General features: G+C 43.0%; 5 protein-coding genes across 9 annotated transcripts in view; 4 read left to right on the forward strand and 1 right to left on the reverse strand.

Moving 5' to 3' along the window:
• LOC109469841 (dynein heavy chain 12, axonemal-like) overlaps positions 1 to 3,303 on the reverse strand; it is a 42,156-nt gene extending 38,853 nt beyond the window's left edge. For both annotated transcript variants that reach the window (XM_019768588.1, XM_019768579.1), the window contains exons 1-6: positions 3,130 to 3,303; positions 2,167 to 2,369; positions 1,773 to 1,863; positions 1,223 to 1,249; positions 736 to 925; positions 176 to 404 (exon numbers count right to left, since the gene is read on the reverse strand). In XM_019768588.1, the coding sequence (XP_019624147.1) occupies positions 176 to 404; positions 736 to 925; positions 1,223 to 1,249; positions 1,773 to 1,863; positions 2,167 to 2,369 (740 nt within the window). In that variant the 5' untranslated portion in view covers positions 3,130 to 3,303. The remainder of the gene's footprint in view (positions 1 to 175; positions 405 to 735; positions 926 to 1,222; positions 1,250 to 1,772; positions 1,864 to 2,166; positions 2,370 to 3,129) is intronic.
• A 183-nt stretch (positions 3,304 to 3,486) lies between these two features.
• On the forward strand, positions 3,487 to 10,451 carry LOC109470175 (IQ and ubiquitin-like domain-containing protein). 4 transcript variants are annotated; one of them, XM_019768987.1, is made up of 15 exons: positions 3,487 to 3,622; positions 3,866 to 4,022; positions 4,405 to 4,620; positions 5,009 to 5,194; positions 5,374 to 5,508; positions 5,720 to 5,887; positions 6,300 to 6,479; positions 6,718 to 6,869; positions 7,034 to 7,244; positions 7,488 to 7,663; positions 7,837 to 8,007; positions 8,266 to 8,442; positions 8,562 to 8,810; positions 9,190 to 9,375; positions 9,770 to 10,451. In XM_019768987.1, exons 2-15 carry the CDS (start codon positions 3,890 to 3,892, stop codon positions 9,935 to 9,937), a joined length of 2,508 nt encoding a protein of 835 aa, XP_019624546.1. In that variant the 5' UTR covers positions 3,487 to 3,622; positions 3,866 to 3,889; the 3' UTR covers positions 9,938 to 10,451. The 4 variants fall into 4 exon arrangements, with proteins under 4 accessions (XP_019624546.1, XP_019624538.1, XP_019624565.1 ...); XM_019768979.1 differs by having other exon boundaries at positions 3,879 to 4,022; XM_019769006.1 differs by having other exon boundaries at positions 3,879 to 4,022; positions 4,408 to 4,620.
• A 2,670-nt stretch (positions 10,452 to 13,121) lies between these two features.
• On the forward strand, positions 13,122 to 15,597 carry LOC109469240 (histidine N-alpha-methyltransferase-like). Its single transcript, XM_019767712.1, has 6 exons — positions 13,122 to 13,315; positions 13,836 to 14,044; positions 14,201 to 14,407; positions 14,755 to 14,873; positions 15,028 to 15,160; positions 15,312 to 15,597. Exons 1-6 carry the CDS (start codon positions 13,122 to 13,124, stop codon positions 15,500 to 15,502), a joined length of 1,053 nt encoding a protein of 350 aa, XP_019623271.1. The 3' UTR covers positions 15,503 to 15,597.
• A 2,722-nt stretch (positions 15,598 to 18,319) lies between these two features.
• Positions 18,320 to 21,352, forward strand: LOC109470891 (histidine N-alpha-methyltransferase-like). The gene is made up of 6 exons (XM_019769985.1): positions 18,320 to 18,552; positions 18,827 to 19,035; positions 19,510 to 19,716; positions 20,010 to 20,128; positions 20,253 to 20,385; positions 20,798 to 21,352. Exons 1-6 carry the CDS (start codon positions 18,326 to 18,328, stop codon positions 20,986 to 20,988), a joined length of 1,086 nt encoding a protein of 361 aa, XP_019625544.1. The 5' UTR covers positions 18,320 to 18,325; the 3' UTR covers positions 20,989 to 21,352.
• Positions 21,353 to 22,576: 1,224 nt separating this feature from the next.
• LOC109470839 (histidine N-alpha-methyltransferase-like) overlaps positions 22,577 to 24,012 on the forward strand; it is a 5,858-nt gene continuing 4,422 nt past the window's right edge. The window contains exon 1 of the mRNA XM_019769930.1: positions 22,577 to 22,693. Within this exon, the coding sequence (XP_019625489.1) occupies positions 22,592 to 22,693 (102 nt within the window). The 5' untranslated portion in view covers positions 22,577 to 22,591. The remainder of the gene's footprint in view (positions 22,694 to 24,012) is intronic.

A 24,012-nucleotide genomic window follows, 5' to 3' on the forward strand; every position in this document is an offset into this window, starting at 1 on the left:
TCATGCTTTGAAATAGAGTCAAAAGCTAAGCAAAGACTTACTAGTATCTTGGGGGACTGATGAGTAGAACTATAGACACCAGGATGTCAGTACCAAGGACAGCAGCCTTAGAGTCAAAAACTAGGCAAAGACTTATTTAGGGGGACAGGTAAGCAGAACTGTAGATAATACTCACTCTGACAGGTCTATGAGGATCATGTGCCCGAGCATGTCCTGACACAGCTTGAGTACAGTCTGCATGGAGGGGTGCAGGATGTGGAGGTTCTTGTCTATGTTGGCCTTGGCAGCGTTGTACGTGTCTCTCCATGGAGAAGAGTAGTCTAGCCCCGTGGGCTCCTGTGGCGGCGGCCCGGACACCTCCTGGTCCAGACCTTTGACTCCTGGTTTCACCAGAACTTGTTGGACTGCATAAGGAAAAAACTTAAAACGTCTTAAAAAGGGATAGAAACTTCTGTAATGTTCAGCTTATCAACCCATTTCAATTGTCATGTCAATAGTTGATTCACAATCATAAATCATAGATTATTCATACAATTATGACACAAAATTGTAACTATGGAAAATTTATCTTTATGGTGGCTATCATACCATCTGGTCAATGTGTACCATATTTTCTATGTAAAAATTTCAAAATTTAAAGTAAAACGATGTTACAACAGTGCTGCAATAAAAGTGCTTCTGAGGATATTCCCAGACCAGTGCTATATGAGATACCGAGCCATACATATAACTTACCCATAGATTTCTTCATGCTGGCCTGGTAGTCTTTGTCTACTTCTGAGAAAAGTGTCTGGATCTTCTCCCTACTGAAGGGAGTACTCTGTAATCTTTGTGGCACCATAGACAGGATGGAGTCCAACCACTCCTGCTGCAGCGGCACCACCGGGCCATTCTCTACACACTTTCTCAGGTAGATGTAGTTTTGCTATAGAACAGGAAAAGGACAGTTTAAGCAAATTATATCATGATCTTGCACTAAGTTCAAATCTGTAAGAAGTTTTAGAATACTCTGAACATTAAACCACAAAAAAACATAAAAGGCTGTACTATGTGATGTCTACTATTTATTTATACATGTAGTATCAGAAATAGGTCAACATGCTTCATAAAATCCTTTATCAACAGAACAAATACATGGTATGAAACAGACATTTGTTGATACCAAGTTCTGACCTATAGATACAAAATTCAATCACTCTGAAACAAAACTTGTTCTACTTACTCGGACTTTTCTCTCTGCACTCGACATCTGTTGCCATAGCAATGGATTTTGAAAGAAATAAAGATGAAGTCAGCAGTTAGAAATCAGTGATGGGAGCACACAACTTCTCAAGAAAATATTAATACATTTATCAGACTATGCCAAAGATCATCAAAGTACAGCAAACCCATTCTTATCAATATGTGGTACATTTAACAGTACTTATCACTTAAAAGTCCTTACATCATAGAGGAGTGAAAATTCAGGCAGTACTCACCTCAACTAGAGCTTGATCCTTTAACTACCAAGCGTGTGACAGTGTTAACAACAAGAGCCAGATAGAGAAATTGCATTATCCAGAAAAACTAGGCAAGTGAGCATATCTGAGCAGCTAGTTTCTACATAAATATACAATAACTGCACTACTAGCTGAAGCACAGAATAGAAATGTGTTCATGTCAAGGGCCACCACTATTCATGACATTACTTCACAGCCAGAATATAGCATTGAAGCAAGCTAAATATATTGAGATCAATCAATCAACATAATATATCAAAGCCTTAGAATTACCGAGTCTGGTATCTCAGGAGGGGGTGGAGAGGGCGGATATCTTCTCAAGTTGTCAACAGTGTCCTGTTGGGCCTTGACTGCCTGTTCTTGCCTGAAAGACAGTCAGGTAACCAGGAATTTAACACTTCTAATGAAGAGATTCTGATCATCACACATGCAATTGCACACAGTTTATGAGTTACAGGTTTTGATTGATTAAATCAATCAGTTTAAGCTGCTCACTGATAACACAAAGCAGCATCAATCATACCATATAACATAATCATTACCTTAACGGTACTTTGAATATAATACACATATAGTATACTTATAGAATCATATATATTTGCTGACAATCATGACTACATACACTGGCATAGGCTGTTGTAAATGTGTACAGTACTGTCTGACTTACAAGATGCCCTGTAGCAGGGACTGCATCTGTTCGCTCCGTCTGTATGTCATCAGCTTGCTCTTGCTGAAGTCCCTCCCATTGGCTGTCAGGGCGGTGGAGTTTGTGGGGATGGGCGGGAGTCTGGGGACGCCGTTCACTCCGTTCCTCGAGTTACGGGGCCGGGCGCCGTTTGTGTGTCCATTTGTACCATTCATGTGCGCCATCTGTACAGCAATCAAACATTTGTCTTTCATTCATCATCACTCTAATTAAGGAGGTTCAACCTCCTTGCCCTAATCAACATCTATGTAAAATAACACATTGTGTTGAAAATAGAATCCATAATACGTTTGATCAAGGACATTATACACGTTGTGTGTATAATGTCCTTGGTTTGATAAAGCAATAAAACAACAGATATGAGTTTCTGGTGTTTAGACCTTTCCAATCCACTTTTCTGTTTCTTTTAGATGCACTAATCTCGAGATGTTTAAAAGACACACTTTTGCGTCCACCTGTTAAGAAATACTGTACCTTACCTGTGAAATGACATTAAACTATTATATATTCTTGACCACAAAAAATCTATGAAGAGGGACTGTCAATGCATTGAAATATATGTTTAGAAATAACCAAGAAGATAAAAGCCTCTCGCTTTTTACATAAGTTGAACTAAAGTCTAAACCCACAAATACCAGTGGTTTCCGCCCCCCTCCCTCCTTCGCACTAGCTCGGACACCTCAGTAAATCTCGTTTCTCATCGAAAAGACGTTCTGTTGTCTGCCATTTTCTAGTTCCTTCAATTTTTCACAAAATTTACTAACTACGCACTTGCTTTTCGGATGCATTGTAAGCTGAAGGAAACACGATCTTAACTCGCCATTTTTCACAACAAAAGTAGAAAGACTGTCAATCTGGACTCAGCACTCGGTAAACTACTTTTTCAAATAGAGCAAAAAGACGGTAGACATTCAGAAAACTTACCTTGTCGGCTGTTCTATGGAATGTCTATATCATGAACTTTGGTCGGTAATCCTGTGCGGTGCTTTGTTTGACGATATATTCGCGGTTTTCTTAGTTTTTCATATCAAGTAAGAGAACTTCTTTTCAGAACTTCGGCGCCATCTTTGTTTCTGTTGTTATGGCAATCTAGCGAAACTTTCCGACGGCTGGCGAGAAAGGCCGAATATCGGACACGGAAATTACCGATCATTACCGAGCAAACATTTCGCAGTACGCTATCTCCTATTGGTTAATTGTTACAAAAGCTGTCCCGCATAACCAATCAGAGCAGCTGTTACAACGACGTCGGTATATTCTTTGTGCCTTAGTTACGGTGTGACGTCAGCAAACAGCGGCATCACCATAACACTTTAGCTGCCGTGATTTGAGACGAGTTGAGAAGAGAAAAATATCATCTGGGGTGTCTTTGTAAAAAGAAACAGAAGTAGGCCGCTGTACATAAAACATTCAAGAGGTGAGTGAAGCTATTCCCAATACTATTAATATGTTCACTAGAAATTGTAATGTTTGAAAACTAAGTAAAAATGGAGAGGTTGTGCTAGAGTGGGAGGGGGGCGTATGGAAATCACCAAGGACAAAAATAAGTTGTACGCGTTCTGATCAGACATTTTACGTATCCACCTTAGGATTTAGAAGTAGTTCCCAATGGACAGTGTGCCAAATTTTATACATTGATGGTTATGATATCTAAAATCAGACTCCTTGTGCAGATTTTCTCAAGATGGCTGACCAAGAGGAGAGTGCGGCCGCAGCCGTTGGGGAGACGGAAGAACCACAGACTGAACCTCAGGAGCAGGCTGAGGGGAAGGCAGAGGCTGAACAGACAGACACGGAGGAGCCAGCACAACCTGCAGGTTAGGACACAGGAAAACTTACAGATTCAAATAACTGGCATTCGTGATGCTTACTGTTTTGTGACTTAAGGGTACGGATTCAAGGGTACTGCTTACAGGAGTTAACTATAAGTCATTCAATGTAAGATAAACACAACTGTTGCCACCTGCCGGCAAAGCTTGTGTGTTATGCTGAATGTTGGCTATACTGGCCGATTTACTTAAAATGAAGTGTTAGATTCTTGAATTTGGAAAGTTTAACAATCAAGCAGAATTCTTTTTGTCAACCGACAATCAAGCAAAAAAGAAGTACAAAATAAGCGATACAAAACAAGCACATAGAATTGATAGAGAACAGATAAATAGGGATAGGAATTGATAGTAAATTTCTTTCCACATTCAGAAGCCCCTGCAGCAGAGGATGGGGCCGAGACAGCAGCAGCAGAAGCAGCAGATGACACAGCCCAGCCGCAGGAACAGCCAGCAGAGACAGCAGCAGAACCTGCAGCAGAGACAGCAGCTGACCCTGAAGCAGAGCAGACAGCAGAGTCCACAGCAGAACCAGCAGACACCACAGCTGAAGAAACAGCTGCAGAGGAAGCCCCTGCACCTGAGCTGGGTAAGATTATTACTAACAGATGTACTTTGTTTAGTTCAATAATCTTCTACTGTCAGTGTTTCCTTGGTTATGTTTTCAGATTCAGTATCTAGCCCATGAACATACAAGCTGTACACTAATTAAGACTACCGGTATACATAAGTTTCCATATGATCCTAGAATATGTGTTTTTTGTTTTTGTACAGGCAGTCAGATTTTATCAATTATTTCATGAAGTGAAACTGAGGGCGCAGAATTTGATTGAAACTGAAAGTATAACTTATAAGACTAGTATACTTGGTGTTTCGAGATGAAAGAATTATTTCAAGAAGAATGAACTAGGCAAAGATGTGCATTTCATTATGCATTCCATAAATATTTGAATACATCCCTCTCCTTGCAAATGCAGAAGAAGTGAAGGAACAGAAGGTGGAGCCCACCCCCACCCCTGAGCCAGGACAGATCCCTGTCGCCCCCACCCCCTCCAGGGAGAACATCGCCATGGCAACAGTCCCCACGGCAGAGGTTCACCACGTGGACCCCCACGCAGTCTCACCCGTTCCCTTGGCAACGAGCGCTGATGCTACAGCTACAGGTTGGGACATCTGTGATATAATATATGGAGATTTGTATCTAGCTATAGACCAAATGCTTGAAGCCATAGACCAAATGCTTAAAGACAAGTAACAGTAACTGTTACTTATTTAAAATGTGTTAAACCATTTCTTGGTACTCAAGACCTACATGTTATTGACTCTGCTGTTGTTCCCACAGTGAAGTTTGTCCTGATGCCCAGTGGCCATGTGACGACGCTAGCCTGTGCCCTGAGTCAGACCATGTTACAGCTCAAAGATCACTTCAGTGTGGAGCTCAGGATGCCTGCAGAACTCATCCTCATCACTCTTAATGGTATGGTACCCACTTTTGTCACCCATACTGGTAGATTGCATTTTTTTCTGCAAGAATTAGTCGAAGAATATTTGGCTGATATCTTCTTCTTCATTATCACTATGAATGTAAATAGGTGCAATCCAAAGTATGGAGAAGCAAGTATTCAGTATTGATATGAACAGTATGAGTACGGCATGTCTGGATATCATTACCTATGTGTCTTGTACAGGTAAGAAGATCCCAGACTCCACCACCCTTGGAGAGCTGGGCGTCGGTCCCAACGCCACCATCCAACTGGAGATCTCCTCAGCCGACCCTGTCAACACACCCATCAAATCTATCCGCCCCAAACCGGAGTATGTCATGCCAGACATCCTCACTGTCAGGGTGCCTCAAGGTACGTCACAGCCATGCTGGACTTGAGTCTGCCTCTTCTTCTTTCTGATGTGCCTTCATCTGACCTTATAAGAAGCTCACAATACAAAACAACTATATTGTACACTGTCATAACATTTACAAATACAACTGATCAAGTCAAGGCCAGGTGTACATACACTGATCTTGTATCATGATTTTATGTACTTATTCTCCTTGTTGGATTTTCTTAAACTTGGATTTTGTATCACATTATTCAGATGTGGAGCAATTTCCTTCTAAGTTTTAACCAAGCTTTAATTAAACATGACAATTGAAAGTGGAGATGCTATTGAGCCAAGCATAGAATTTGTTGCACTGTGGATCAAGCACTCAAAATGCTCAGATGGAATGCTATGGCAGATCCTTATGTCATAACATTGTAATCCTTGCAGATGATGGCAAGCTGCAGGATGTGGTTGTTGAGATTGAGCGGCCGACCAGGAGAAAGCCGTACCTGGGCGGGTACAGACATAAACTGTCAGGAGTGGAGTACCATCATGCCTCAGCACAGACCATGGGCAGGACCACGTCAGTCAGTGATGTACAGAAGTTCTGTAGGGACACACAGACAGGTGGGAGTCTCATACATGTATACTGTAATCGAATCTTGTTTGGGAGATTCCTTTTTCTGTACTTCCTATGTAGATTGCTAGGTGATGCACAAGGTATACCACCAATTAAAGACTTGTGTGAGATGTTAGGATTATCCTTACAGTAAGTAGTAGCATAAAACTACTATTTTTCACGTTCAATTTTAGTTGGTAATTTGACTACCAATGCATAAAGTTCTACTTTTCTTTCTCCCCTCAGTGTTTCAGAAGAACAGAGTTCAGCAGACGACCAACCACACGTCCACCCAGATGACCAAGGTGGGGTGTTACGTCAGTAACATGCAGGACAAGCTGATGCTTCCCGGGCGCTACCAGACTGCTGAGGAGTACCACAAGATCCGCCTGGAGGCCGTAAGTACAACCTATTACCAGATGACATCTGCACATCAGCAGGAATGCACATTTACTGTAGGAAGAGCTGATGCAGATCTGCCCTTCTGTATCAAGAGTATTTGTTCAACATGACGCTAAGACAGCAGACTGAACAGAGACTGACCTGCCCTTCTGTCCCACAGGTGATCGTGCTGCAGGCGTACTTCCGCCGCTGGCAGGCCAAGAACATCGTGCAGCGTCTGCGGGAGGACAAGGCGCGTCGACTGGAGTGGGAACGCCAGGAGGAGATCCGCAAGAAGCGGGAGAAGGAGCAGCGCATCAGGAAGGAGTTTGAGCGCAGGATGAACCCCAAGACTAAGGAGGACTTCGACCTGCTTTATGCTGCTCTAGAAAGTGAGTCCATCATTCTTTGGCTAATTGGGCATCAGTAACGTTTGCACCATACTTGAAATATAGAACTTGTGACCTTGTCTTAGTGTGACGCTTGGTTATATTTGTCAAATTTTACTTCCAATAGCTTGTTAGGCTTCTCACATCGTGTCTTTTGCACCATTTACATTTTCTTCAATTGTTAGTGTCATAAAAATCATGACAAGTCAATAATGTCAAACTATTTTGCCCACCTCTGTTTTTCAGAATGGAGACAGGAAGAGCTTGCCTTTATAGACGAAAACTACTCGGGTGCAGAGAGGAAGGCGCGCCTGTGTGCACTGCTGGACCAGGAGACACAGCTCATCTCTGCAATCGACAGGCACAAGATTGATGCAGCCAAGGAGAACAAGGAGAGGAGCATACAGAACTTCCTGGATCAGGTTAGTCAGGACTAGGAAACTATTGCTATTAACAGGCCATTAAAACAGATTGTAGCAGTCTGCATTTAGCTTCATGCAGGTCTTTATAGCTACCAATGTACAAACTCAAAGCTATAGTACAGCTCACGTAAGAAAGGACCAAGTTCCAAGCTGTGCTGTAACTTTTCCTACAGGCTGCTGGACCCAAGAAGTGGCGAGCGTTTGACGGGAAGATCACGGAGATGGACACACCGTACACGCAGCGTGCGCGGGAACTGAGGGACATCTACAACTCCATCAACATGAAGTACCTGACACAGGACGAGAGACTGGATGTGCTACTGACACTCAAGCACACTGTTAAGGTGAGCTACTTGTTTGGTTAAGGGGCAGACATTTGCTAGCAAATGTAGAATATGTTGAAATCATGTTTTGACATGCTACACTACCAGTTGTGATTACACTTAAAGGCAAAGAAAAGAAACTACTCAATAATCCAGAAGTTCACCATTCATGCATTTGTGTACACAGATTGAGGGAGTGAATGTTGTCAGATTCAAGCTTTCCTCCAAAAATATCAAAGAAACGAATATCCCCTAAAATGTTGATGTTTTCCCCTATAGGAGCACAACTGTAAGCTAACCCAGGAGATTATTGAGCTGATTGACCGTGAGGCAGACCTCCTGATGAGGGGAGTGAAGGACTCCAACATGGAGGGTCTGAGGAAACGCATCTCCACTCTGTTCCTCCAGTATATCAAGACTCCTACCTTCAACGCAGAGGCTGCCAGGCTACTCAAGGTGAGTTGTGCTTTCATCGTTGAAGCTATAAATTTTTTGTACAAACATGTCTTCTGCATGTGTGCTAGCTTGTTCCCTCTCGATACCCTTCATCACATTGAATCTCTTTCCACCCAAAGGTGCCCCAGGACCCGATGTCCCTGCGGAAGAACATCTACTTCTGTCCCAGCTGTGGCAGCTACAAGCCGTCCATGGAGTTCCCCATGTCCTCCAACACCCGTCTGGTCGGCAAGTGCCGCAAGTGCCAGAAGCTGGACAACGACGCCCGACAGCGCCAGGACTTCAGTATCTACCGCACCATGCTCAAGCAGCTGCGCAGGTCCGAGGAGGCCTACGGCGACGGATCACGCATCGCTTTCCTGCTGCAGGTCCGACTTTTTATTAATCTATTTCTTTATTTCTTCACTAAAACTTGATGCTCTTTAATTTTAACATAACAGTAATCAGAATGCACACTCAGGAGATATTGTATACATAACAGGTTTGTGTCCAAGATAATCTACATGTAGGCATCCTTCCATATCAAGAGATGATGATAACACTGTGTTATTATGGGGGTGGCCAATGTCTTCTGTGGCTACCAGTAATCAATCTTATGTTGAACCTAATCTGTCCTGGCAAGGACTTGGTCCTGGCTACAGTTAATTAGCATATATGAAGGCATAACAAAGTATGTTAGTCTATAGATATAAGGAAATGGTGAAATGGCATGAACCCCAGTTTGACGGTTCCCCTGTGCCCCTTCAGGAGGCTGACCTGCAGTACCTGGTGGAGAACGTGTGGAGTTCCCAGAGCATCCTGAGTGCGTGGGACGACCTGTACGACCTGGTGCTGGTGCGCTGGGACAAGACGGAGGAGTGGTCGCCATGGAACTGTATCCTCCTCACCAAGGAGGAGGCCTCCGCTCACAAGGTCCTCGACGACCTGGAAGAAGTAGGTCTTATTTTCTTTAAGTTAGGTTCTCTCGAACAATTACTCTGGGTACAGCATAGGCAGCTGGAAAATATGATCATAATTGGCCTTAAGCCTTGCATTTCAGCTTTTGCATTGTTTTCTCAATGACTCTGCAACAGGTGGAAATATCTGCCTAGAAGTTTTTAGATTTAGTGATGTTCATGATGAAGACCCTAACTTCATTTGCCCTTATGAGTCCGGTTTCAGCTTTGTTTGTGTCTATAACACATGCATACATATATGTAGTGACAATATATGTTGTAATGTTACTCACTTTTGTAACTACAGTGTAATACCATTATATTCTATAGCTGTATAATTGTTATGTGATTATATATGACAGGATACTGATGATTGTACCATCTTCTTCCAGCAATACGGCCCAGTGTTCATCCACAAGGCCCAGCACAAGCACACGCTGGCCAGGAACTACTTTGCCCGTCTGCCCGGCATGGCGCAGTACATGCGGGAGAAACTGGCAGCCTCCAAACAAAACGGGCCGAGTGTCATGGGTCATAGGATGGCACAAACTACAGCATGAGACCTTAGTGTAATCAACTGGTTATAGATATATCTATGGGGAGTAAAACTGGAACATTTCATTGATGCCATACAGTCAAATACATACATGCAAAATGACAAGATGTGCTATAACACTATGTTAGTCTTATTGTGTGTATTATAAAGTGAATCTATGATACTTGTGATAGAAAATATGCCCCTCTGCTCTGGCATCGCATTTCATTTCTATCTTCATATTGTTGAAATTCTAATTGGTTTCACACCCAGAACAAAAGCATGTTAATGTAGCAGGGTCAACATGTATAACTGCCACTGTTTATAATCCATAAATGTATTTTACTGAGAGAGAGGTATAATAAAAATCACTGTAGAGCTATGGTCCTAATGTTTTTTTACACTGAAGGCATGATGCTAAGTTTACATTTGATGTACATAATGTATGTAAAAAGCACTTTGTAGCTATTGTATGTTTATCAGTGAAGTGGCAAAGAAGAGATTAAAAAGACTTATGGAATTGTAATTGTTGCATTGTGGATTTATTGAAGAAACTTTCTGCTTTATTTCAATAGTCTGAATGTCAAATAGTAATATAAACATTTCAGAATCTGTAAACTTGCATTAGAGTTGAATGTTTAGGTCCAACATACTGTAAATTCATTTATCTTTGTGGGGAGGGAAAAGGAAGTTTTCGTGGTGCTTGAAGTTTACAGTATTTTTAAATTTTAACCCTGAAAAGTCACATGCATGGATGGAAAATTCCAAGGTGGCTGAAGTCAGTTCATTTGGCTGACCGCCAAGGTCAGATAATCTCCCAACAATGACAATCAATCAATCAACCACAAGCATCAAGGAAGATTCATGGCGGCTGCAGACATGTCCCTCCAGAAGGTTCTGTTTTCGACCAAAGCTCTCCAGTCAGTTCTGCTGACCCCTAAACTGTCCAGCACATTGAAAACTTGGTCCCCCCATCTGCTCCTGGGACGGCCTCTAGGGCGCCTCCAAGTTGGATCTGGAGCTGAGGTAACCAGTTTGATCACTTCCTGGGTGGGTGTACATGTAGCTCTAGAGATGTGTCCCAGGAGGTTTAGCTGGTACTTGGTGATCTTCTGGCTAGCCCCACTGCCAATCAACTATGGTTGGCTGAAGATCAGCACCTTTCTTTGCGAATCAAACTTGAGTTAAACTTGTGTTAAATTTGACCCTCAACAAGGTTCAAACATCTTCAAGGTTACTCCCTCCCTACTCCCAGCCGACCAGGCAAATGAAGTTTTCATGGCGTTTGAAGTTGGAAACATTTTTGTAGTACATTAGAAATACAAAACACAACGTTGAGCTGTCATGGTTTTGCTCTAATTAAAAGAGGTCGCTTCAGTCACCCCATTTGGTTCAGTAGATAAATGTATTCTGACACACCAACATTTACAGCCTAGTCATTATGCATTGTCCTTGCACATTGGCTCACTATACCGTGTGTCCTATAAAAGACCTCCTTTCTACTGGAAAATGACCCAGCAGTCCCAGCAAAAAAGCAAATTAATTTCCAGTAGTCTATTGCTTACTAGAAAATCGACAGACAAGAAGAGGAGAAAAAGCCAAATACAACACAACACAACACGCTCATGGCTTCAGCTAGCAACATTGTCTTCGTCATTGGGCCTCTGAATAGGCTTACTATTGAATCCAGATCATATCTTCACTTACCCGTACATAATACGGTAATCATCTAAGTTAACGTTATGTGAAATCCAGACAAAAGGGTACACTACTGAACCAGACAACACCGGCCTCGTATTGCAAGCTAGGCACTAAACTGAAGGTTTCAGACTGGGTCTGATGGTTTGCAGACTTCTGCTCACATCAAAGGTAACTTCGGTTATTATATTTCTGGTATTAATTTGACGGGAGAAAGAGACTCAGAATTTTCGTCTAACTCCACAAGCATCAAGACTCTCTTTCTTGTTGGAACAATTGGGCAAATATTGAACGATTGAATAATTTGAGCCGCATTAGATTAAAAAAAGGATTATGCCTCACCATCACTGTGTAGGTGGAAATTCCCTTACATAAATGCAACTCATTCCCTTGACGAAGGTATTTAACCTTCTTGCCTTGACAGACTACTTGGCCCGTTTCCAGCAGCCCATGTAGTGTGGTAAAGAGTAGCTAATGTGTGCCCATGATCGGACCACGTAATATGGGAAAATATCATGTGATATTAAGGCCTCCATGGATGGAATGATTTTTTTTTTGCGAACAAAGCCATCTTTTCGCTCTCCGTGCACAAAATGATTAAACGGTAATAGCCAGACGCATGTGTACCAACTACAATGTGTGTGACCTTGTCCTTTTTCACGTGGCCTTGTTAGGACAATTAATTACTTTTTTTGCAGCGCCATATTGTCCCTCTTCACATAAAATACGATAGATAAAATTAGAAGTAGAAGTGCACTGGCCTTTTCAGCACTGTCCTTTTTCACTCGAACGGCTTGCCAACAGACCGATCGCATTCGGCGGCCCATGTTCGCAGGTCATTTATTATTCATAAAACTTCGGATAGCTTCGCACAACCTCGTGTTGAAAAAAGGCAGACACATCCGCATTCCTTTGCAACAAAAAATGCCAACATTGTAACATAAATAAGATAGAAGACGGGTGTCATTTTTACCGTGGAATGTACATTATATAACAACGAAAGAAAAAAATAATTTAAATGTAGACAAGGCAAGTTCCCTGGTTCTAGATATTTAGATAGAAAAGAAAGATGCATGTTCCATATGTAACTCGATAAACCATGTGTTTGAAGCTCCACTTGTTCTTACACGTACAACTGTTTTAAGAACCGAGAAGTTGAACCTGTATCAAGGAATGAAGACAACGTCCAGGGGGTATTAGCCCACTCTATCGTCATGTCAAATTGCAGGTCATTTGGATGAAAAAATGACAGAGTTGAATCCATTTGACCGAATGGTAGGAGAAGGAGAAGAAACACCAGAGAAAACGATATATTTAATCCATACCATTGTGTGGAGTGAAATATAATAAAGATCTTTCATTCATTTACATGTATCATTATCTCATTAATGTATTAACATGTGAACAAAGGCAAGGGCAGTATGGTGCTACACTCAAGTCGATAACTTATTTTAACAACGCCACACATTTTGCTATAATTGTAATTTTTCATGATGCTGCAGCAAGAAAAGATGAATCACCATAGCAACGGCGTCAGCACCGTGGACAACGGTGACGTCACCAAGGCGAAACGCAGCGTCACCGAGAAGAAAGGTGACGTCATCAAGGAGAAAAACTGCGTCATCACTCGTGACGTTCCTCCTGCCTTGATGCCCGTTGTGGCGGGTCTCACCTCTAAGCGCAAGCGCGTGCCCTACTGGTATCTGTATGATACTAGAGGGTCGGAGATTTTTGAGGAGTATGTGTTCATTGTGTTGCATCAAAGTTTACAAAAGTTACAGGCTCCGTACTACTAGTGTTCCAGTGCTAAATGAACGTGCTAGGAAAGGCTCAGCTCTGCACTTCCAGTGCATGCTATTGGTCACCTTCCCTCTGGGTATCCAGTGCAGAGAAAGAGACCTGTGACTTTTGTATATTTGCCATTGTGTTTTCATTATTTACCTTCGTCAAGAAGCAGTGTTTCTGTTCATATAGGGGAAATGATTACTAGTATTCATTAAAGTTAAGGTGACTTTCCTTGGCAATACAGGCTCAGTTATTCGTGTTTCGGAGATGCTCTCTTGTTCTGAACATGCTCTGGTATAAAAGATATCCCACGACGCTAGTTGAGATGATTGGTCCTTCACTGTATGTCACGTTCCGAGAGTCACATTGACTCTTGGTTTACTTTCGTGATCTGCCTGAGCCCCATACTCTTTCCCTTTCTACTTCTTCATTGTTTTCAGATTGGTGACAACATCTGAGACGTACACTGTATGGAAGAAGGAATACAGCGTGCTGCAGAGGCACAGCGACGACATTGCCTCCAAGGCGACTTCCCCTGTTGTACTAGTCGACCTCGGCAGCGGCGCTTCGTCCAAAACCCGCCTGATCATAGAGGCCATGCTCAAGCGCCACGGAACACTGACGTTCGTACCGGTGGACGTGTCCAAAGGTAATACTGTTTAGATTTTTCTAAAAGCTAAGTTGCGCTTTCCACTCCGGTCTTTTCCCCACACCCACCAAATAAAAACTTGGATTGCTTAGAGTCTATTTGAAAGTAGGACTTTTTCTATTCCAAAAAATGATTTTTTTACCTTGCCGCATGCAGAACACATTGAGGAGGTCGGCAAGCAGCTGGGGCGCGACTACGAAGGACTGACGGTGGAACCGTTCGGGGGACTCTTCGTGGATGGACTCCGATATCTCTCCACCCGCCAGGAGCAGAAAGTGATACTTTTCCTGGGCAACAGCTTCAGCAACACCTGCATCTACGAACAGGTGGACCTGATGAAGGAGATCCGGGCACAGCTAACAGGTACGTAACTCCTACGTGCATATGGTGTTTGTAGTGACTTACTGGGTGGGTAGATTCTAGAGGCGGTGTCCACAGGCGATGTCCTTGGTGCTGAAACTGGAGTCCCGAATCAGAACCGGGATGGAGGCCGTCCCAATGAATACTAGTACATGTATATAGAGGGCGTAACGTAACTCCTCTTCCTTGTCTTGTCTTGGATTGGCACACACAGTTTCAAGTTTCATTTCGTTTATCTTATTTTACCTGTGGACCACATTCAGTATAAGGTACGAAATTGTAAGTCTAGCTGGATTTGATTGTACATGTATTTGTGTTCGTTTGCCAACCAGGTGTGTTTTGGTTTGTAGCCAAGGATCGTTTCGTGATGGGGCTTGACATGAACGTGGATCGGGAGTCTCTGTTGAAGGCCTACGGTCAACAATGGGTGACCTTTCAGAAGGACAATCCCATCTGTCGCCTGAACAAGGTAAATGAAGGTGGATATTTGTTTCTTGCAGGTAGAAGTGGTGCTTCTTTGCAGGTGCTTCTTTGACAGGTGCGTGAAGGGGGAATCTGTTTCAAGGGGAATCTGTTTCATATCGCGGTGTCATAACACTTGGTATATTTGTACTCAACTCCAGGATTTCGATGGAGACATGGATGCGGCAAAATTTGAGCTCATCACCGACTTCGTGGAGAATCCCGCAGATGGGGACACTCCGAGCTATGTCACGGGGTACTGGAGGAGCCTCGCAGCACAGCGCGTGAACTTCCGTAAGTTCTGGATATGACTATGATATCAAAATTCCGTTACCACTATAGAGAGTCCCATAGAGGGTATTCGCTCACTTTCTATGCTTATGTCAGGTGTTGACCTCACAGACATGTTGCTGTTCCTGACAAGGTCGCCGTTCTTCCCTTTCAGGCAAACTCGGCCTCAACCTTGACTTCCAGAGTGGAGAGAAGTTTTTCTTTTCGGACGGGCCGAACTGGAGCTGCAAGTGGAACCTGCACCAGATCCGCCGCCTGGCGGAGAAGAGCGGCTTTGCACTGGAGGACTACTGGACCAACGACGCTGAAGATTGTGGGCTGGTGTGCTTCGCACCCGTGCCGTAGAGCGGGTGCCCATGCAATGACAGGGTATTTAGAGTTTGGGGTCCGTTTTAGAATCATACTCTGTTTATCCTATTTACAACGACGACAGCTTGTCAGACTGCAGAGGCAATAGGACATTATATAGTGTAATATACTACATGTTTATAGTGCATATAGTATAAGCGGAGTATCAGAAAGCAAACTTTCTGAACAAGACTGGAACTTTTTACCTCAAATAGCAGTGGAAGCCACATATACCGAAACATTTGTGGCAAGAGCCTCTAAATTCTTCTGACTTCTTGGCTGATGACCTCTCCCCTAAGTGACAGAATGATCGACATGACGGTAGCGGTCACGTAGAGGAAGAAGAAGTCGTCAGTGAAGGGAGAGGTTGTAAAGAAATCGTTACTTTCTTCTGATCCGTATCCGCTTTCTGACTGACAGTCGATTCCTTAGGTCCTAACCTCTGCTTGGATAGTAGTTTTTCTACTAATCTTGCACGGAATTTGGCATAGGTCGGTCGTTTTCTCTGTCCATACGTTTGCACATTTTGTGAAGGGGGAGAAATCTGCTATGTCTGATTGTTTTGTCGTAGGGCTTTGATGAAGACTTCACAGACTGTTAATTATCTCCTTAACGTTAGTGCAATAAAACATTAGTCGGGGCTGACGTTCATGTTGTCTCATTTGTTACGGTGTGAGAGGCCAAAGATGGCGTTGGTTCTACCTGACATGAACCAACTTCCAAATACAGAAATCATTGACCTATACGAAGGCCATGTCAAGGGGAAAAAAGACACCAAACCACGCCTGTGTCATTTGGTAGACCGGTTTTTGAGACGTCTAGACATAGTGCATTTTTTGTACGTCTCATACTGTACTGTTACGGTATCACCTTCTTGTCCATTAGAACAACAGGAAAGTGTCTGTGAGCTCAAAAAGAAACATCTCCTGCCGCAATAGGACCAGTATCACCGCGAGCCTTGTTTAAGGGATCGGTCCAAGTCAAGAGGTAGGTCGCTGAACCCCGTTTAACGCGTAACAAGCCAGAGTTTTTTAGGCAAAAATATGCTCGATTTGCGCGATTGCATCATTAATATCTGTAAAATGTTCAAACTTAGGACATACAAATTTAAGGATTTTATTAGTTGATATGTCATTGTTGCGAATTCTGCAAGGATTTAGTGAGATTCAAATGTTGCGGGGACGTAGATCTTTTTCTACAGAATAAAAGCTGCCATAACTTGCTTCCACTCTATTTCATCCATTTTTTCCACCAATCCATGGCACTACCGGTACCGGTGTATGAATTTCATCAGGATTTTGTGCAAACGGCTGGGAATTGCAGAGACAGGGTCCCTAACTCGCCCCCCCATTCTATTTTTTTTCACCAAACCATGGCACTACCGGTACCTGTGTATGAATTTCATCAGGATTTCGTGCAAGATGTTGCGTATTGCAGAAATGTCTATAGAGTAACTGGTGCGGAATAAAGATACCTTTATAGCATTCACTCCAGGCTATGGAAAATTCCGCTGCGGTCCGAGAGGCCTTTTGTTCACAGGCAATGACAGTCTGGTTCTACATTCAAGTCAATAACGTATTTTAATAGTGCCACATACGGGAAAATATGTAAATTTGGTATACACAATTGTAACAACGTAATAATGTATTGTTGTACTCTTGCCAATTTGAAACTCTTCCTCGGGAGAGGCCGGCCAGCTGTTCGCAGACGTACGAGCTCACTGACGTGTCTGCGTCGTGTCCGAACAGCTGATCTATACCTGTTAGAAAGAAGGGGCTCTAGAACCGGCCGTTTATTATAAAGTCAGTTGTGTTTGAGTTTCTATCCTGGTCAACAAGCAAATGCAGAGACTGGCCCTGGAAACAACATCGGTCCTGATGCTTTTTCAGTTTTACATCGTTAAACTATATTTGTTGTATCTATTTAACTGAAACCTATAAAAAAAGGACAATCCCTGCCTACTGAACCTAATTTGTTAGGACCGTAGTCGGAAACACAGCTTTTTTTCCTGACTGCGGCCTAAACATGTTAGTGATGTGTTGCCCTCTCAAAACCTTGGTGTCTACTAGCCCGCGAGGTAATATTAACGTTATAGTATGAGCGCGGACCAAAGTTGTCTGTGAAGGGAGAGGTTGTAAAGAAACGTTACCTTCATCTGATTGGTATCCACTATCTGACTGACAGTCGATAGTCGCTTGGATAGTAGTTTTTCTACTGATCTAGCACGGAATTTGGGATAGATTGGTCATTTTCTCTATCCGTACGTTTGCACATTTTCTGAAGGGGGAGAAATCTGCTATGTCTGATTGTTTTGTCGTAGGGTGTTGATGAAGACCTCACAGACTGTTAATTATCTCCTTAACGTTAGTGCAATAAAACATTAGTCGGGGCTAACGTTCATGTTGTCATTAGGCATTAGGCCTAAGATGGTGTTGGTTCTACAGAACTCATTGACCCACGCAGGCCATGTCATCGAGATAAAAAGACACACCAAACCACGCCTGTGTCATTTGGTAGACCGGTTTTTGAGACATCCAGGCATTAGGCATTAGGCCTAAGATGGTGTTGGTTCTATAGAAATCATTGACCCATGAACGCCATGTCATCGAGATAAAAAGACACACCAAACCACGCCTGTATTATTTGGTAATCCGGTTTATGAGACGTCTAGACATAGTGCACTTTTTTCTACGTCTCATACTGAACTGTTACAGTATAGTATCAACTTGTTGCCACATTAGAACAACAGGAAAGTGTCTGTGAGCTCAAAAAGAAAATTTCAGAATGGGTCATTTTTAATTGATGTTGCAGAAATAAAGAATGAGTCACCATAGCAACGGAGATAGCACCGTGGAGAACGGTCACGTGACAAAGGAGAACGACAGTGTTACCCCGAAGATAGGTGACGTCATCAAGGAGAACAACGACGTCATCACTCGTGACGTTCCTCCTGCCTTGATGCCCGTTGTGGCGGGTCTCACCTCTAAGCCCAAGCGCGTGCCCTACTGGTATCTGTACGACACCAGAGGGTCGGAGATTTATGAGGAGTATGTGTTCATTGTGTTTTCATCATTACCTTCACCAAGAAGGCCATGCGTTTTGTAGCGTTTTCTTTTTGTAATGGTGTAACAGTGTTTGTGGTTGAACAGCATACATGTACAGCACTATAGCCTAGCTAGTAATTCAAGAAGCTATGGATGGAAAGCTGTGATATCGAAGAACTTTCCTGGTTTCCCTGGTACTTCGTCATGTTACAAGAGTCATATTGACTCCTGTTTTGCTTTCGTGGTTCGCCTGACTCTTTCTAATCTTCTCTTTTAGAGTGGTGACAACATCTAAGACGTACACACTATGGAAGAAGGAATACAGCGTGCTGCAGAGTCACAGCGACGATATTGCCTCCAAGACGTCTTCCCCTGTCACCCTCATGGAGCTCGGCAGCGGCGCTTCGTCCAAAACCCGCCTGGTCATAGAGGCCATGCTCAAGCGCCACGGAACACTGACGTTCATACCGGTGGACGTGTCCAATGGTATGCCGTTAGCTGGTGTCACACACCAGGAAAACAGATCGCCAAACGAGCCTGTGAGCTCAAAGGAGCATCATCGGTTAGAATACGGCCAGTGTCCTCTCGACACTGGGAAGTTCAGGGGCCATGGTGAATATCGCAGGTCACGGATTAATGCAAATTACAAGGATAGATTTTCAGCCAAAAAATACGCTCGATTCTCTGAGGATCAACAAAGTTCCATAAACGTAAATGTTTGAAAGACATCTTGTCATTTTCCTGTCCATGCATTGGAATGGCGATTGGAACACTCTGTGATGTTGCTCTACCAGTTCCGATGCTTATCTGCTGTCACTGATCTTCGCTAGTAGGCGAACTGTGCTTTTCATCCCAATTTGCCCTGCGGTAAACAGAAAATTGTGAATCACACGGACAATCTGTTTGGTGTGTTTTTATGTCCCCCAAAATTGAGATGTTTCTTTTCTTTTCTTTTAACAGAACACATCGAGGAGGTCAGCAAGCAGCTGGAGCGCGACTACGACGGACTGACGGCGGAACCCTTCGGGGGACTCTACATGGAAGGGGTCCGTCACCTTTCTACCCGCAAGGAGTCGAAGATGCTGCTTTTTCTGGGCAGCAGCTTCAGCAACATCTCCATCTACGAACAGGTGGACATGATGAAGGAGATCCGGGCACAATTAACGGGTAAGCAGTCATCGTTTATTTGTAGACGTAAAATCATGTAGATGTTTGCTTAGGAGGTTGGGGAGCGGGATCATAATGGGCAGCCAGGAAAGCTTGGAGAGTTGGTAGGGGGCATAGATCCATAAAGGCTTCTGGTTACCCAGGCACGATGATTTTAATATACAAACAAGCTAATACGTTATAATAACATGACTGTTTTCCACAGCTTAAAAAATAAGGTTGTCAGGGTGACGCCGAATTTGCGCTTGAATCTGTGTTCGTTCGCCAACAACTAGATGTGTTTTGACTTGTAGCCAAGGATCGTTTCGTGATGGGGCTTGACATGAACGTGGATCGGGAGTCTCTGTTGAAGGCCTACGGTCAACAATGGGTGACCTTTCAGAAGGACAATCCCATCCGTCGCCTGAACAAGGTAAAGGAAGGTGGATATTTGTTTGTTGCAGGTGGAGGTGGTGCTTCTTTGCAGGTGCGTGAAGGGGGAATCTGTTTCATATCGCGGTGTCATCAACACTTGGTATATTTGTACCCAACTCCAGGACTTCGATGGAGACATGGATCCGGCGAAATTTGAGCTCATCACCGACTTCGTGGAGAATCCGGCAGATGGGGACACTCCGAGCTATGTCACGGGGTACTGGAGGAGCCTCGCAGCACAGCGCGTGAACTTCCGTAAGTTCTGGATATGAATTTGATATCGAATTTTCCGTCACCTACAAAGCGTTTTCACTGGCAGGTGCTGAGAGCCGTTTAGGTGTAAGCGTAAAGGGATTTTTTTTGGTTTCGTCGGCAAGTTTTCTTCAATATTCTTCTGGCATTCTTTTCTTTGGGTGGGAGACATATAATAGTATTTACCTAAGATGATCGGAAGATGTTTTGATGTCCTAGAAAATGCTTAATTTGTGAGTCACTGAAATGTAAATACTATTATTTACAATTAGAACAGTGCGGCTGACACCAAGATGACATTTCGAAATCGTTTAATGTCATTATTATAATGTAACTGCCAATTGCAAGGTGTGTGTCTGGACTGTCAATCTCCTGTGCAAAGAGGTGCGTAACTGACAAAATGGTTTTTCTTCAGGCAAACTCGGCCTCAACCTCGACTTCCAGAGTGGAGAGAAGTTTTCATTCTTGGACGGGCCGAACTGGAGCTGCAAGTGGAACCTGCACCAGATCCGCCGCCTGGCGGAGAAGAGCGGCTTTGCACTGGAGGACTACTGGACCAACGACGCCGAAGATTATGGCATGGTGTGCCTCGCACCCGTGCCTTAGGGCAGCTGCCCATGCAATGACGGGGATATTTAGAGTTTGGAGTCCGTTTTGAAATCCTATTGTGCTTATCCCATTTAAAACAATAACAAGTTCGTCTCAGTTAATTCCTAGCCTTGCCCTCTCATAGTGTATGTGAGCCCGCGAAGTACACGTATTAGAAATAGTAAGAGCGGGCACTCTTAGTTGTAGAGGGGGAAGGTTGGAAGGAGAGATCTTTAGATTCTTCTTATTAGCATATTCACTTTCTGGCATTTAGATCCTAACCCATGCTTTGATAGAAACTAACACGGAATATGGTAAATAGGCTAGGACTGCGCCTATTGTTTATGTGGGCGCTGATTTTAAATATATTCGCAGTGAATGATATGGTTGTGTCCGTGTATTTCTCTGTAATTGGGCATGTGGTGTGCCATTAATGTTTAGGTAGCCGAGGTTCTCTAAGCAGATATTAGGTGGTTCTTGTGCATAACCGTTGCCAAAATCAATTCCAAAGGAGAAGAAGAAAATGTGAAGAAATGAAAACGAAGAGCCACATGACACCGTTTATGAACACTATGAGCCACACCGCAAACACCAACACTTTAAGATGGATATTATCTTAAAGCGTCTTGTTGGCTTTGTAGATATGACTCTGGTTCTCAACACTTTCCCATTTTTGTTTAATTGCAATAAAATGTCTAAATGTTTGAATGTCAAATTGGCAATTACAGCAGCCAGGTGCCACAAAAATTGAATTTGTTTCTCACTCTTACTGAGAAATAATGAAGGTAACTGGAACGTGTTTTTAAAAAAATGGTCTCGGTATTTTGAGGGCAGGGGTGGACAAGGTATGAAGTCAAACTGCATCCCACCAAAATCTCCTTTGTTTGCTCGGTACCTGGCCGGCCAATTATTGACCCACCTTTTTTTCTGAATTCCACTATCATCACTTAATTTCACTATCATCACGATTCCATCATCACTCAGGAGAGCTTGTTGGCGAGCTAATGATAGCGTTGGAACTGATTGGGTGAAATAGGTCGCTATATGCCTCACTGAATTCATTGAAAGGAATGATGATCACAATCAGTGCGACAGGTTGAACAGGTTATTTGGGAGAAGGAATTGAAAGTTGAAAGGTCATCCTCTACGCCCGACTGGTTTTGACTTGATGCACCTATTAAATGGTCAAACTAAGACCCTTCGGTGGGCTTACTAACAGAGAAAAATCCATTCATGATAATCAAAGAGGACTGTCTAGGCAATGGTCAAACATCACACGTGACAAGATGAGGAAAGATGCAGGGACGTTCGCGCGTGTTCCAAATACACTTTTACGGAAAACCATTTCTGACTGGCTGGACAAAAAGTACAGAGACTTCCGTATGGAACTACAAACTACAATATAAGAATGCAGAATGAATCATAAATGTCTACATTAATAGTACACAATAAGGGCTAGAATAAGTGGCCAAACATCACACGTGAATATATAATAGCCATTACAATCAACTGGGTCAAATCTCGATTTTCAGTATCTTTAACATGCTTTTACATGATTAACTAAGACAGATCATGACCTAATTTTGAGGACGGGTGGAAATTTCCGACATGGGCGAAACGCATGCGTATCCCAATTGTACTAATTTCATACCCATCATTACCGATCTTTACTTCGGCTGTGTCAGCTGGCGGAAACTTCTCTCTGCTGCCGTCTATCTCACAGGTAACTTTGGATAGTTGTTAGTGTCTGCCATCACCTGCTATTGCTACAGTGGTTTTTAATCAATAGCTCGTTTATGTGTTTCTGGTAAATGAACGAATGTAGTTCTTCGCTCATTCCCGCGTGTTTCCATGCCGACATGAATGAGGAGTGCAATTCTTTCTTGGCGTAAACTTAACACTCGAATTGAATGAAAAAAACTGTGTTGCGATGGAAAATAGTCGAATATCGAAGTCTGGAACAAACGCGTCTTTATTATATAAGGCCTGAAGTAGAGTTAAGCCTTTCCTTGTAAACTTTACTTCTAAACTACTATGTAATCGAGGATACGTCGAAGCAAGACACAAAAGGACACGCCAAACCACGCCTGCCTCATTTGGTAGACCGGTTTTTGAGACGTCTGGACATAGTGCACTTTTGTACGTCTTATACTGAACTGTTACAGTATAGTATCAACTTGTTGCCACATTAGAACAACAGGAAAGTGTTTGCGAGCTCAAAAAGAAACATCTCCTGCCGCAACAGGACCAGTATCACCGCGAGCCTTTTCTAAGGGATCCAAGTCACTGAACCCTGTTTAACGCGTAACAGGCCAGAGATTTTCAGGCAAAAATATGCTCGATTTGCGCAATTGCATCTCCAATATCGGTAAGATGTTGAAACTTGGGACATACAAATTTGAGGATTTTATTATATGTTATATGTTATATTATTATATCCTATTATTATATATAGGATTATATGTCATTGATGCAAATTCTGCAAGCATTTAGTGATATTCATATGTTGCGGGGACGTAGATCTTTTTCTACAGAATAAAAGCTGCCATAACTCGCTTCCACTCTATTTCATCAATTTTTTTCACCAAGCCATAGCATTACCGGTATAGCCTGGTTACCAAACCTATTATAGCTCCCGAGTCCTACATCCTCTCGGAGAGGACTCGGGAGCTATAATAGGTTTGGTAACCAGGCTATTACCGGTACCGGTGTATGAATTTCATCAGGATTTTGTGCAAATGGCTTCGTATTACAGATATCTATAGTAACTGATGCGGAATGAAGGTACCTTACCATTCACTCCAGGCATGGAATTAAAAGATGTACCTCCATGCTCCAGGCTATGGAAAATTCCGCTGCGTTTGTCTGTCCACTGATCTGTCATTACATGACGTCAGACTTCCAATCAATGAAAAGATCACGCGAGGCCTTTTGTTCGTGTTAATCGCTAGCAATACTAGTAAAAATGCAATGGCAGTATGGTGCATATTTCAACAGCGCCACATACAGGAAAAGAGATAAACTTCGTATACACAATTGTAC

This window comes from Branchiostoma belcheri, unplaced genomic scaffold, assembly GCF_001625305.1.
Source record: "Branchiostoma belcheri isolate BF01 breed outbred unplaced genomic scaffold, Haploidv18h27 scaffold10, whole genome shotgun sequence".
In the NCBI taxonomy this organism is placed as follows: Eukaryota; Metazoa; Chordata; class Leptocardii; order Amphioxiformes; family Branchiostomatidae; genus Branchiostoma; species Branchiostoma belcheri.

What these genes read in the sequence shown, in the direction of transcription:
- LOC109470175 (XM_019768987.1), top strand. Translation starts at nt 3,890, where the DNA reads ATGGCTGACCAAGAGGAGAGTGCGGCCGCAGCCGTTGGGGAGACGGAA. An exon ending in GGAGCCAGCACAACCTGCAG is followed by an intron (nt 4,023 to 4,404) that starts GTTAGGACACAG and finishes TTCCACATTCAG; the next exon opens with AAGCCCCTGCAGCAGAGGAT. An exon ending in GCTTTATGCTGCTCTAGAAA is followed by an intron (nt 7,245 to 7,487) that starts GTGAGTCCATCA and finishes TCTGTTTTTCAG; the next exon opens with AATGGAGACAGGAAGAGCTT.
- LOC109470891 (XM_019769985.1), top strand. Translation starts at nt 18,326, where the DNA reads ATGAGTCACCATAGCAACGGAGATAGCACCGTGGAGAACGGTCACGTG. An exon ending in ACCGGTGGACGTGTCCAATG is followed by an intron (nt 19,036 to 19,509) that starts GTATGCCGTTAG and finishes TTCTTTTAACAG; the next exon opens with AACACATCGAGGAGGTCAGC. An exon ending in CCATCCGTCGCCTGAACAAG is followed by an intron (nt 20,129 to 20,252) that starts GTAAAGGAAGGT and finishes ACCCAACTCCAG; the next exon opens with GACTTCGATGGAGACATGGA.
- LOC109469240 (XM_019767712.1), top strand. Translation starts at nt 13,122, where the DNA reads ATGAATCACCATAGCAACGGCGTCAGCACCGTGGACAACGGTGACGTC. An exon ending in CGCGTGCCCTACTGGTATCT is followed by an intron (nt 13,316 to 13,835) that starts GTATGATACTAG and finishes CATTGTTTTCAG; the next exon opens with ATTGGTGACAACATCTGAGA. An exon ending in GATCCGGGCACAGCTAACAG is followed by an intron (nt 14,408 to 14,754) that starts GTACGTAACTCC and finishes TTTGGTTTGTAG; the next exon opens with CCAAGGATCGTTTCGTGATG.